This window comes from Stegastes partitus, unplaced genomic scaffold (genome assembly GCF_000690725.1).
Source record: "Stegastes partitus isolate 25-593 unplaced genomic scaffold, Stegastes_partitus-1.0.2 Scaffold1152, whole genome shotgun sequence".
Lineage (NCBI taxonomy): Eukaryota > Metazoa > Chordata > Actinopteri > Pomacentridae > Stegastes > Stegastes partitus.
The window spans coordinates 191,731-204,620 of NW_007578883.1; the positions used below are offsets into that span (position 1 = coordinate 191,731).

A 12,890-nucleotide genomic window follows, 5' to 3' on the forward strand; every position below is an offset into this window, starting at 1 on the left:
TGTGCTGCTTCATGACGTGGAGGAGCTCAGAGTTTTCCTCACACTTCCTGTCTCTGTCTAGTCTCACTCGTCACTGCAGACGATGATCACAAAACTGAACTGTCTCCATAATTTGTCGTCAAATATGCAAGAACCTCCCGTCAGACGTCAGATGAGGCGACATAGTGGTGTTGCACGAGAAAAGTGTGACGTTTTAGACTGTTGTCTGTTTTAAAAAGGACTGCTTCAGACAGAAGGGAGGAGAATAAACCATGAAGACATGCAGTTAGTCAGACCAGTGAACAGAGAACAGACTCACATCACATGCTAGTATTCAGCATAAACAGACGTGGGAGGTTAAATCAATAACCGATAACAAAGAGATGAGCGGTGGGAGGGTGCTGTGGCTCCTCTGAGGTCTTCTACAATCACACCTGCTGCTGTTAAAGGTTCAACAAACTGCTTCTCAGCGTCACTAAAACGCGTCTGAGGCAGAATTTTCTTCACAAAAAACAAAAAACCCAACAAAACCGGCGGCGGGAGCTCACCATGGCGATGAAGCGTCCGATGAAGCGGAAGTAGGTGAGGTGGTCGGGGTTGATGGAGGACGCCGGGTTGATCTGCAGACAGTAGTTGTTCTTGCCGGCGTACTCGAAGAGGCAGTACATGGGGTTGAGGACCTCGTGGGACAGCAGGAAGAACCACTCCCTGCAGAGCGACAGGACACACGGAGCTGCTTCAGCAACCAGGAGCGGCGCTGCTGTTCTTTACATTACAGACGGGCTCAGTTCTAACAGTACAACCCTGTGCTTTGGTCCAGACGCAAAGAAAAGACGACATCTTACAACAAAACAACACAAGTTTAAAACAGTTTGCAGCAACGCAACAACAAAAACCCAAAAACAAAACCGTCTTTCTCTCGTTTTTCTGAGCAGAAGTCGTGTTTTAGTTCCAGATCCAACAGGATTAATCACGTTTGTTATTGAAGCATTTTTAACTGATTTAATCTATTTGCTGCTTTAATTCTCCTTTAAGCTCGACTTTAAACTCACAGCTTCACCGACTGACGTGTCTCAGATGAACGGATATTTGTGTCTGATATGTTGTGTTCTGTTTCTGTTTTAAAGGGATATTCTACCCTAAAATATAAAGATCATTGAGTGATTATTCTCCTGAGGAATGAGTTGCTTGTTTACAGTCTGAAAACGTTTCCTGGTTATTAGGACAGGATTCACGTCAGAGGCTCAATCAGAGACTGTTCCTTTGATTTGATGCTGGAAACAGGTGCTGATCATTATAGCAGCTGATGGATTATTGACTCGTTAGTTTAATCCTCCTGCAGGTACAGTTTGGTGCAAAGACAACGTCTCAGAACCAGCCGGATGCTCCTGAGTGACCAGCTCACAGTTCAATGCTTTAATTTGGTTCCATTATACTGAAGAGGAGATTAAGAAGTCCACAAACATCTGGATGGATGAACAGCACCACAGAGCAGAACCCTTTAACCTCGTTCTATTGGCTCCCGTCACATTTATAGTAGTTTAGATAAACAGTTCAGATGCTAAACTGTCTCTAATGTTGTTAAAAGTGTCCAAAGCTTGTTGGAAATAACCTGAAACTGGCCCAAAGTCACATTAAATCCTCCACAGTCACTCAGAAATCAGCCACAATAACTTCAGATTAGTTTAAAATGACCATGTTTGAGTTGCTACGAACGATTTGACTGATTTCAGGCGAGTGTTTTGTGATTTCGGACTGTTTTTTTTGTCCAGTTTTGAGTATTTATTCATTGATCCAGGAGGTTGGATTCTCCTTCAGTCTCTCTGAGGAAACTCTGGCTGCAGCTCAACCTCTCTGGATGTTTTGGTCTCGGCTGAGTCGCGGGTGCTTCAAGGACTCTGGTTTCGTAGTTTTTTACAGAATTTATTTTTTGCCTGTTTTCAAAAGAGACGCGTAGAATAAAGTGATCATCATGAAATATCTAAATTCTAAGCTCAGACTTTAACCAGAAGTTATAAAAATCTGTTCATTCTTTCTGTTTTTATAGTTTATGGTTCTGATGAATAAAAAAACAAGAACACGCCTTTTTGCCATTAATGACAAAGTAAACACAAGCTGCAACGTGACACATAAACTCTGACTTTTTGCTTCTCAGCTGTGATGAGAAGTCATTTAGATTTTTAGGTTCATTTATGACTCACAGCAGCAAAATCTGACAGTGAGTTCAGCTTGTACCGTGTCTGATTCTGATAAATGGTGTAATTTTGTTGATTTAAAAAAGTACAATCTGCTTTGTAAAGCTGCTGGCAGGTTTTCAGGGCTAATATCTGACATGTGCATTGGTTCTGATGGACCCGGCTGCATGAAACCGCCTCCTGAAGGACGAACGAGGAGAGAAAAGAGGATTTCATTGCATTTTATTTCACTACCCTGGAGAGGAAGGAGAACACACGGTGAGGACAGAAGGTACAGCAGTCAGGATAAATTAAAACAACAGAGACACAAGCGGACTGTGGGAGGATGCATGTTAGACAGGATGAGGGGACCGCCACCAGCTGCAGGACCAGAACCAGAACCAGAACCAAGCGCTCCCAGAGGCCCCGCGGAGGGGGGACATGACGGGGGTGTATGGACTGACGGACTGACTGACGGACGCAGACACCTCCCAACATCCCGTCCGTGGTTCTACCCTGTGGTAGAACAGCATGATGTCACCTACCATAGGGTAAAACCACTGACGTGACACCGGAGACAGAGACACAATGCAAAACCAAAACACAGCAACGGATGGAGACAACGCCACCAACGGAAACAAAAAAACAGGAAGGACAGATACAGAGGAGGAGGAGGAGGACGGGAGGATGGAGGGAGATGGGTGAGGAGGACAGGAGTGATGGAGGAGAGCAGCAGGTGACCTGGACACGCCTCTAGAGGAACCGACATAACAACAGCACGGCTTTCCTCTCATTTGTAGACGTCCTCAGCTTGGTTTGTTCTCCTGGACAAGGGCTTTACTTCAGCTGGAACTTCTCTCAGAGCAGCACAGCGATCTCCTTCTTGTCCTGGACAAAAGCTTCCGTCTACATGTGAAAAGCTGAGGCTCTTCTTCAGCTCATCCTGGAGAAACGACTCGTGGAAGAAGATTCCTTCGTCGGTAAAAAAGTCTTCTGCTTCAAAGCGAGCGGAGAAACTCGGCTTCGTCTTGCATCAGAATCCTTCAAAGAAGATGCTGTTCTGCTCTAAGCCGGGCACCCAGGCGCTGCAGCCCACAGACAAACTTCTGCATCGCTGTGGACGACGCTGCCACCGTGTGGTCACAGTGTACATTACACACTATAGTTTTCACAGAAACATGGAGGAGGAGGAGGAGGAGGAGGAGGAAGCTGCTACAGAGATACAGGATCGGCAGGAACAGACGAAACATCACCAACATTGAAATAAAGTGAAATAAAAACACACAGAGCAGGACAGAGTGTGGGGAGGAGCTGCAGACAGGTGAGCTGCTCACCTGGCGATGCCGCCGTAGTCCAGCCCTTCCTCTCCTCTCATGATGATGTAGAGGCGGCGGCGGAGATCGTATGGCTTCACATTCATGATCTGAGAGCAAAATGTCATCAATATTTATCAGAGATGCCGGAACCAGGAGCAGGAACAGAGCTGGTGAGCAGAAACGTGTTCTGTTGTGTCTCACAGATAAAAACGAGTCACGACAGAAACAGACTGAAGGTAAAAACTCTGCTGCTGCATCAAGACCTTCAAGTCAGTTCTTGTTTGAGCTGATAGTAATTATGTCTTTATCGCTCTGTACCTTATTCTACTAACGCTCATCTTTTCTTTGTGTGACATCTTCTACTGACTCGTGTCTTTACAGCGTTAAACATGAGTTTCAAGGAGTTTAAATTAACATTAAGACATTTTATTCTGAGCGTCTCAGTGACCTGCAAACCAGTTTGAACCTACAGCCGTCCTCAGATGTATTCAGTCAGGTGTTCCTGTAACTCTCAGTCAGACTTCTCACCTGTTGACAGGTGTTCTGGCCCACTGCTCATCAGCAAAGGCCTCTCATTGGTCCACCACAGGTTTTTTTATTTTTTTAAATTATTCTTTTCAACCACAATTCAAAAGCAACGTCTTATTTCACTAAACTATAATTGAACACATTTTCATTTTTAGACATTATATATATATATGTATGTATATATACGTGTGAGCCATATATTTAGACATCTGAGGACGACTGTAACTGTCAGTGACACCATTTAACTGTCACTAGACAGTAGAATAAGGTTGATGTGAAGCCATTTTTATCGTCATAGCCTGTACACGAGCATCAAAACATGTTGTGTTTGCTTTAAACTCAGAGGACTTTAGTTCCTCCATCTGTGTGTGTTCAGGGCAATAAGAGCAGAACTGGGTTTGGGTCCGACCTGCTGGAACGAGTCTTCAAACAGCGTCTGTCTGGACACGGAGATCTTCACGTGGCTCGGCAAGGCGTTGGACTGCAGCGAGACGGACACCAGTTAGAGGTCAGACGCTCTTCCACAGGTGTGAGTACAAAAGAGCTAACGGCTAACGGCTAGCAGCTAACGGCTAACAGCTAACACTCGTTCTAACAACGTGTTAAAGCTTCAGTCTAGTTCACAGAACAATTTCAATATTATTTATCATTTAAAATACTGTTGCTATGATGTTAACATTCAACTCAGACATAAACTACAACAGCTAGAGGACGGCATCAGGCCGTTTACTTTTGTCTACATTTTGTTTGTTGCGTCTGAGAACGTTTTAAAGAACACGTCGCAGAACCTTCTAGCAAAAAAGGTTCCCACCATGTCAGCAAAAGAAAAATCGGAAAACATTTTAAGAACATCAGGTGTAATGGAATTTGAACTGGTACCTGAATTCTTCAAAACACTGCAAGAAATACGTATAAATATGTAAATCTGGTACCAATGTCCAACAGTACCATAATGAATATACACTTTAGTTCTAATCTACTAATGAGCTGTGATTCTGGTCCTTTCTGTTGCAGCTACATTCTTCAGAAACATCTAATCGTGAAGCAGTTTCATATATTTTTATCGATCCAGTCGGTGCTTATATTAGCATTAGCATTAGCGTCTCTATGTTAGGAAAGCGCCACCTGTGAGAGTGTAAACAGGTTGAGAGCGTTAAACGTTAGCAGTGTGTGATGTCGTTTCATAAATCCAAATACATGCGCAGGTATTTAGTTAGCCTGATCAGAACTCAATCATTTATTGATTAGCCTGGCTAGCTGGCTATGCTAACATGTGTGTGCTAACTGGGTCTAACTCACAAATAAAACAACCAGACTGTACAGAAGGGAACAGCTCAGTTTCTCTGCATCTTCAACAAAGCTGGAAATAAAAACCTCCATGTGTGGATACTGATCAGTTCATATACGAGACAGAACCGGTGTCAGGCTGAAGAGCAGCTCACTGATGCGGTGTTAGCTGATGAATACCAACAGAACCGTCCTGTGGTTTGACACTAAATGTAGAAAATCATCTGTTTTTTTGTTTTAAACAGCAGAAACAGTCGGAGCTGCGTTCAACACTCACATGGCACAGGAAGCGGAACTGGTGGTATTTCCACCTGAAGCTGCGATCGTAGGCGCCGGGTGATCCGCCCTGCCGAGACCTGCACACAGAAACACAGAAAGCTGCTCAGCTCAGAGGCTTCAGGACGGAACAGCACCAACCCTGACATGAGGCGAACACTCTGAGACAAACTGCTGCTCTCAGCTCCTCAAACCCGCCGAACCCCAAAACCTGCCGACAAAATCACAAAAAATTCAGAGTTTTCTAACTGTCCCTGAACTACTCGTGTTTGTGTCCCGTCGGGAAAATCAACAAAATCTAAACCGTTTAATGGAAACCACTTAATTCAACATGTTTTATGTAAAACTTGTCAAACCAGATTCTTTAAACCATAAAATGACCCACAGAACTCCAGTGACACCGTTTATCAGACAGAAGCTGAAACACAGAAGAAGTTGTTGGATGTTGACGGTTCAGCGGAAAAGATGAACCAGATGTGAGCCTAAAGATTCCATCAGTAGTGCTTTGTTCTACACGTCCGGTTTAAAATTCTGCCAAAAATNGTTTCTGTGGTTTATGAGCTCTTTTTGCTCCTACTCCTGGTGGTGCTGTTTCCACAGAGGTGCAGGATTGTGAGGAACTAAAACGCCCAGAACCTGCTCGGTTGTTGTTGTTTTAGCTGCACAGGTGGTGAAAACCCTTAAAATCCAGTGTTTTCCAACTGAAAGCTGGTTCCCCTTCAAAGCCTTTCTCTAGTTTTGTGTGCTTTTTGCTGCCTGCTTCCCAGAGAAGCCATAAAGTGGAGCTTTATCCTGCGAATGTCAGCGTCACTTTAAAGAGCGTTTCTCTCGCTCTCAGAAGAAAAAAGGGAAAAGTGCCCATTTAAAGCAGCTCTGTCATGGAAACTGTGAGGGAGTCGGATGGAAAGGGCTGCAGCCCAGAGAGTGGGCACAGAGCAGGGTTAAAGGGTGGTGTGTCGCCGCCGTCCACAGCCAATCTGTGCCCCGGAGCCCCACCCTTATGGGCTCGCTGTGACTAAAAAAGGTAAAAGGAGAATATAATGATATAAAGACATGATGACTTCATCCTGGCTCGGACCATTCAGCTCCTCGGCAGGAAAAGAAAAAGGGAGTCTGAGAAAACAAGGGAGGGAGAGGAAGCGGAGGGAAAGCAGCGTGTTGGCAGCGACGTGTGAAGTAAAGGTTGGGTGTTATGGATCTGGACGGAGGACGCCATAAAGGCTCGCTTCAAGGCCGCGGCGCAGGTGAAAACGCCGACTTCAGCCGCTCGCCTCTGACGTCAGACGCGAGCTATTGGTGAAGGTTTAGTTCTTACGCTGGTTTCCACAGAGCGGGGAGGAGGTCACGGAGTTCATGGGCCATTCACATGGCGGGGGAAACTGCTGGCTCATCTGTGTTTCAATCAGAACCCACGTCCAGCTCAGCGTCGGCCGCGAGGCGCAGCTTCATCTGCAGGCAGCGTAACGAGACCAACGTCCTGCTGCCGACAGCGCGTCCACATTAAAGACAGACACAGCACCAACAGACTTCATCTGACCCAGTGGGTCCGAGCTGGTCCTCGGCTCAGATCACATGTTCCTCCTGAACTTTGAACCATAGTTTAAGTCACGTGTGCAGCGAGCAGCTCTGTGATCAAAAGGCATGGCTTCTCTTTTTATTAAGCCACCAAAACTACAGCATGAATCAGAAAGAAAGAAAGAAAGAAAGAAAGAAAGAAAGAAAGAAAGAAAGAAAGAAAGAAAGAAAGAAGAAAAAAAAAGTTGGAGTTTCCATTTTCCGACGGTCCTTGAACCTAACATTTAGGACGCATACTTCACCTAAATCACTTTTTTCCTTCATCTTATTTAATAAAACTTTAGATATACCCTGACAGGAACCTTCTGGAGACACAACACCAGCCTCAGCAGAAACTTTTGCACTTTTTTCCATTTTTATTGGCCAGTAATCGTTAAGATTTGTTGTTTTTGGATCATCGTGAGTCATTCTGGATCATCTTTATCTTCTGTCAAACAAACTTTGAGTCACTTTGGACAAGATTTAAGTAATTTCAGATAAGATTCAAGTTATCTTTGGTGAGATGTGACCAGAGACTGGGTTCTAGTAGAACCATGGATCCATCCANAGAGCACAGCCAGGACCTTCCTGATAGAGCACAGCCAGGACCTTCCAGGAGCCTACAATACGTGCACACATGAGCAGGAGAAGCGGCGCACACGGAGAGGCCGTCGGCGGCAGCAAATGCACACCCGCATGCCGAGCGTCAACACACAAGAGGCACAAACAGCCACACGCATGCCAGCAGCCGTCTGCAGCACATCTGGAGCTGCACATCTGCACATCTGCACATTGTCCTGCGGTGGGATCTGAGACTGCTTCAGGGCAAGAAGGCAAACATCCACAGGCTGAGGGGAAGAGCTGAGTGAGTGTGATCACAGAGGAGCTTCTGGTAAGAAATACTACATAGGCACAGAATGAAAGAGAATGGGTGAAACAGATCGAGATCAAGCTATTAATTAAAATTATTAATTTGCAGGATGGAGGGGCCTGTGTGAGGTCATATTTGCACTGCAGGAGGAACAAGCTCATCTTGAAGTGTTTCTGATTGGAGTGATGATTGGATCTACGTAAAGCAGGTCTGGGAGGAAGGGCTGAGAGAATATTTACCCTGACTCAAACCCGGGTCGGGGGTCTTTAAAGGTGGTGGTGCGCGAGTTGTGGTCCACAAAATATCGGACTCCCTCGGCGGTGTACTTCATCTCCCAGCCCGGGGGCAGGGGGTGCTCCTTGATCATCCTGCAACAGGGGAGAGGGCAGTGAGCACGGTCCCAGCCGGAGGGCCCCGTCCTGGGGATGAGACTAACAAACCTCCCCCCGCCAACCTGTGGAGCTAAAGGCCTGCTGCTGCTACAGAGCCCAGCCTCGCCGGAGTTTAGCTCCTCTGGAGGTTGAAGAGGTGATTATTCAGAGCTAGCGGACAGCACAGTCACAGACGGAGACGCTTCTCGTGTCTGACTTTCTGCTCATCTAACCGTCACAGCCTCTAAGCGCTGCTCTTACAGACGTGTCCTGGACACTTTCTAAGCGTCTGAGTGGATCCGTCTGCGGCACTTTAACCCTCTGAAGCCCAAACAGGCCTGAACAGCAGCTCGCCTTCATTTACTTTATTAAAACGACACCAGAATCTGTAAAAGAATCTTTCTGACAAAACGAACCAAACCTGAGCTCAATGTTGTGATATTTTACCAAAGTCTCTTCATTCTACGTCTCATTGTGAAAAAACAAACCGTTTGTTCGAAGCTCATTCTGTCAAATAAAATAATTCTGCTGCGTTTGGTTCGAACGTGAAGCGACGCCGCTGTGATCACGATTCATCAGCTAAGAACAGAACGAACTGTGTGTGGTGCAGAGTTCAAGATGAACCCAGTCGGAGCTGAAAAACGTTCATTCGACGTCCCCAAAAACCTCAAACTAGATTCTGTAAAAACATTAAAATGTTGAGCTGCCAGATGCAGACGTGAAGCGACTCGGCTCAGACCGACGGGGATGTGAGAAAAACTGTTTGGACGAAAATGGAATCAAATTAAAAGTCTGAGTCGTTAAACATGCAGAGCCACGGGCTGGTAGCACGCTTAAAGTTTATTCTAATCTGAAAAATAACTTGTAAATTAATTAAAATTAATCTTAATTTGTAAAACAAATTATCAAGAAATGTGACTTTTGCTGTTTGTTTTTATGATTCCTGTTGTTCTGGGTTCTGTGTCCTCCTTCATGTGGTTCTGGTTCCACAGAGCTGCAGGACTTCAGTGAAACATGAAGCTCAGTCACAGGAGCTCAGAGGGTTAAAGCGACACGCTGCGCAGATCAGGAGTGAACGTGTGTCATTTTGGATATTATCGATGTTAATGTTTCCACCCAGATGGTTAGAAGAGCATCTAAACGTCGTGTAAACACCTCCAGAGCATCTCCAGAAGATGTTCTGAACGTCAAAGAGTCAATAAAATAAAAGCAGCCTGACGTGTGTGAGCTTCACTGTTGATGAGCGAGGCCAGAGCGAAGTCATTCAACAGCTCTGGAAGGGTTTAGAGGTCAGACAGGCTGCTGCAGGGTGAACAGAAACAAACTCCACGCTGTCTGGTTGGGTTTAGACGGACATGCAGGAGGACCTGTCTGGGCGTGAGAGCGTCAGAGCTGCTCCTGTCGTGACTCGCGGTGCCGTCACTCCGGCGTGACTCCGTCCTGAGCAAACACCCAAAGCGACGCACCGTCTGACAAGCAGGCACACTCATGCACGCTCACAGCCACGCGGCCACACCGGGGGGGAGGCGTTTCAGCGGCTCGGTTCTCACCCTTGGGTCCGCGGGTCGTCCCACTGGGTCGTCCTGGTGTTGTGGTTGACGAAGTACACCCTGCCGTTGTCCTGCCGCTTCTCTGTGGACACAAACAGCAAAGACAAGAGCGGTGAGGGTCGGCTGTGGAGGCCTGACGGGATCACCTGAGTGCAAGAATGTCGCCGCCGCCAGAGAAACCCGGCGGGTCGGTGCGGTATTTCACTGCAGCTCGTCCGAGGTAAAGGTGAGGGTCAACGGGCGATTTAACAAAAACCCAGCGCGACGAGTGAGACGGAGTGAGCGTGCCCAGAGGCCTCAGAGGAGGCCGCCGCCGCCTCCTCCTCCTCCTCCTCCTCCTCGCCGCCGCCGTCGTCGCTCTCACATCTTTTTCTCATTAACGGCCGAGTGTGGAGGCCCAGAAACAGTAGTGCTCACATTGCAGCTCTTCTGCTCTCCTCCCCCACTCCTCTACCCCTCTGCTGCCCCCTTCGTTCTCCTCCTCCAGCTTTCCATCTTTTTTTTTTTTTTGCAAAAAGCGAGGGAAGCGACCGCAGATGATGAAAACGAAGCCAGAGCAGCCGGAGCGGCCGAGCCAGAGATATAATTGAGGTTTTTTCGTCTTGAGGCACCGCAACATGTTGAAAAAGCATCACGGGCAGCGGGGAGGTTTTTTCTGTGTGATGCAGTCGTTTATGAATGAATGATCCCCGCGTGGATCCGATTACGCTTCTTGAGAAAACGTCGCCACCGCCTCTGTAATTTGCAGGACTTCAGAGCGAAACAGGGGAAAGTGATAAACGAGCAGCGAGGGAAGCGAGAGGAGACATAAATCAATCAATTAACCAGAGATGGGCTCACGGAGGCAGAAAAGTCAGACGCAGAATTCAAAGCACATCCAGGAGCAGCAGAGGGAGGAACCGACAAGTTTTTAGGTCTCTGAGCGGCGAGCTAGAATCTAAGATAACACATCAACGGCGTGTAAAGCGTTCAGTGGAGAGGTCCTCAACGTGCACAAGACATCATCAGATACATTCTGTTGTTTTTTTATTTATGTTAGTTTAACTGTGTTGTTCTGGTTCCTCAGAGCTGCAGGACTTCATGCTGCCGTGAAAAATGAACCACAGCGAGTTAGAATGAGACAGAAGCTAACGTGGCTGCAGCACCTAGAAGCAGCACCTGAAGGATCCGACCCGGAGCAGCACAGTGAGTCTTTGTTCTGCAGCCTCCTTTACTTCATATTACTGGCTCCGGTTCCAGGTGTTCAAGGAGAACGCTGGTGTATTTTCACAGCCGTGTGGTAAACATGAGCCGACGTCTCGCTCTTCCCGGCCGGACAGTTAGCGTGAGCGCCCTGCAGCTCTCCAGAGAAAACACAAATCACTGTTTGTTTTCACTCTGACAGAAATTAGCTGGAAAGTGGTGGAAGATCTCCGACTCATTCTGGTAAAAAATAAACCGTTTGTTCTCGACTCATTGTGTAAAAAACTAAAAAGTTCTTCGGCTGAGGAGCCTCGACCGGCTCGGCTGTTTCTGATTCACCGTCTGAAGCCCAAAGTCTTCAAAAGGCGTGTTTTTAAAAAGTTAACAAATTTCCAGAATTGAATTTTTTATCAGAGCCGGAAATAGCCGTCAGATATTTAACCTTCTGACGGTCCTTGAACCCAACACGTGGGACGTACGCGTCAGGAGAAACTTTCTCATCAACCACGAGTCGTTTTGAGAAGTTTCGCGTCATTTTGGAGCGTTTTGGAATTTTCTTTTGAGCAGTTTTTAGCAACTGAGAGGCTGTTTTTACAACTAAATAAATAAACAAACATATTTTAATTTTAGGATGAACTAATTGTCAGATATTTAACTTTCCGTCGGTCCTTGAACCCAACATGAATGGCTCAGTCGGGAAAAAGTTTAAAGCCGACAGACGATGAGACGTCTTGGACGAGTTGTGGAACCGTCTTATGGAGGTTTTTAGTTATTCTGGAGGATTTTAAACGAATTTTCAGCAAGTTTCGAGTCGTTCTCGACACATTACGAGACGTTCTGTGGAGGTTTTCAGTCACGTTTGACAATTCTAGCAAAACTTGGACAAGTTTCAAGTCATTTCAGAGCATTTTTGAATCTTGCTTGGACCCATTTTGAGCAAGTTTCAAGACAAATCAGAGTCAAAAATGATATGCAGATATGCTCCGTGCTGACGGTCCTTGAACCCAACATGTGCGATGCAAAGTCCAGTCAGGAGGAAGTTTCAAGTCGACAGATTACGAGACATTTTGGACGAGTCTTGGAATCGCTCTGTGGAGGTTTTAAGTCATTTTTGATGCTTTTAGCTAATTTTCGACGAGTTTGGAGTCATTTCAGACCATTTTTGAATCTTTGAATCGAAGCCAACAATGACATTCAGATATTCAACGGTCCTTGAACCCAACGTGTGTGAAGTTCGGCTCAGTCAGCAGAACGTCCTTCTCGACTCATCCTGGGACATTCGGAGGTTTTTAGTCGTCTTTGAGGGTTTTAACTCATTCTGGAAACCTTTCAAGTCATTTCAAACCCATTTCGTGCAGTCTGTAACACCTGAGAGCCGTTCTATTTCCCCTGGGGGGTGTTTCTCGGTGAACTTACCCCATCCGGGAGGCAGCGGGCCCAGCGGGTCATTTTCCACCGGCGCTCCGGACGGCTGAGGGGGAAACAGACAGAGACAAAACAAATCCGGTTAGGACACCTTTCCCTCGCGTCTGGCCGCAGGAGGAGGAGGAGGAGGAGGCGTGAGAAGAAAAAAGCAGCGGCTGTGTGCTGCGCTGGGGCGGCTGCAGCGCGTGGAGCCGGACCGGGTCGCTCCTCTCTGCTGCAGCACCGAGGGCGACTGAGGGAGCTGGCCGGCCCGCCGCCTCCAAAAACTACACGCTCAGTAGGAGGATAAAACAACAACGCTGTTCCAATGAGCTCACTGGCTGGACGGAGGCCCCACCTCCCCTCGGCTTCCCGCTCACCTCCTCAAATACCCCCCC

General features: G+C 46.9%; 1 protein-coding gene across 1 annotated transcript in view; it reads right to left on the reverse strand.

Moving 5' to 3' along the window:
- Positions 1–12,890, reverse strand: part of wwp2 (WW domain containing E3 ubiquitin protein ligase 2) — a 78,132-nt gene that overhangs the window by 9,782 nt on the left and 55,460 nt on the right. The window contains exons 11-17 of the mRNA XM_008296808.1: positions 12,505–12,559; positions 9,907–9,988; positions 8,225–8,353; positions 5,562–5,640; positions 4,407–4,478; positions 3,488–3,576; positions 528–687 (exon numbers count right to left, since the gene is read on the reverse strand). Coding sequence (XP_008295030.1) covers positions 528–687; positions 3,488–3,576; positions 4,407–4,478; positions 5,562–5,640; positions 8,225–8,353; positions 9,907–9,988; positions 12,505–12,559 — 666 coding nt within the window. The remainder of the gene's footprint in view (positions 1–527; positions 688–3,487; positions 3,577–4,406; positions 4,479–5,561; positions 5,641–8,224; positions 8,354–9,906; positions 9,989–12,504; positions 12,560–12,890) is intronic.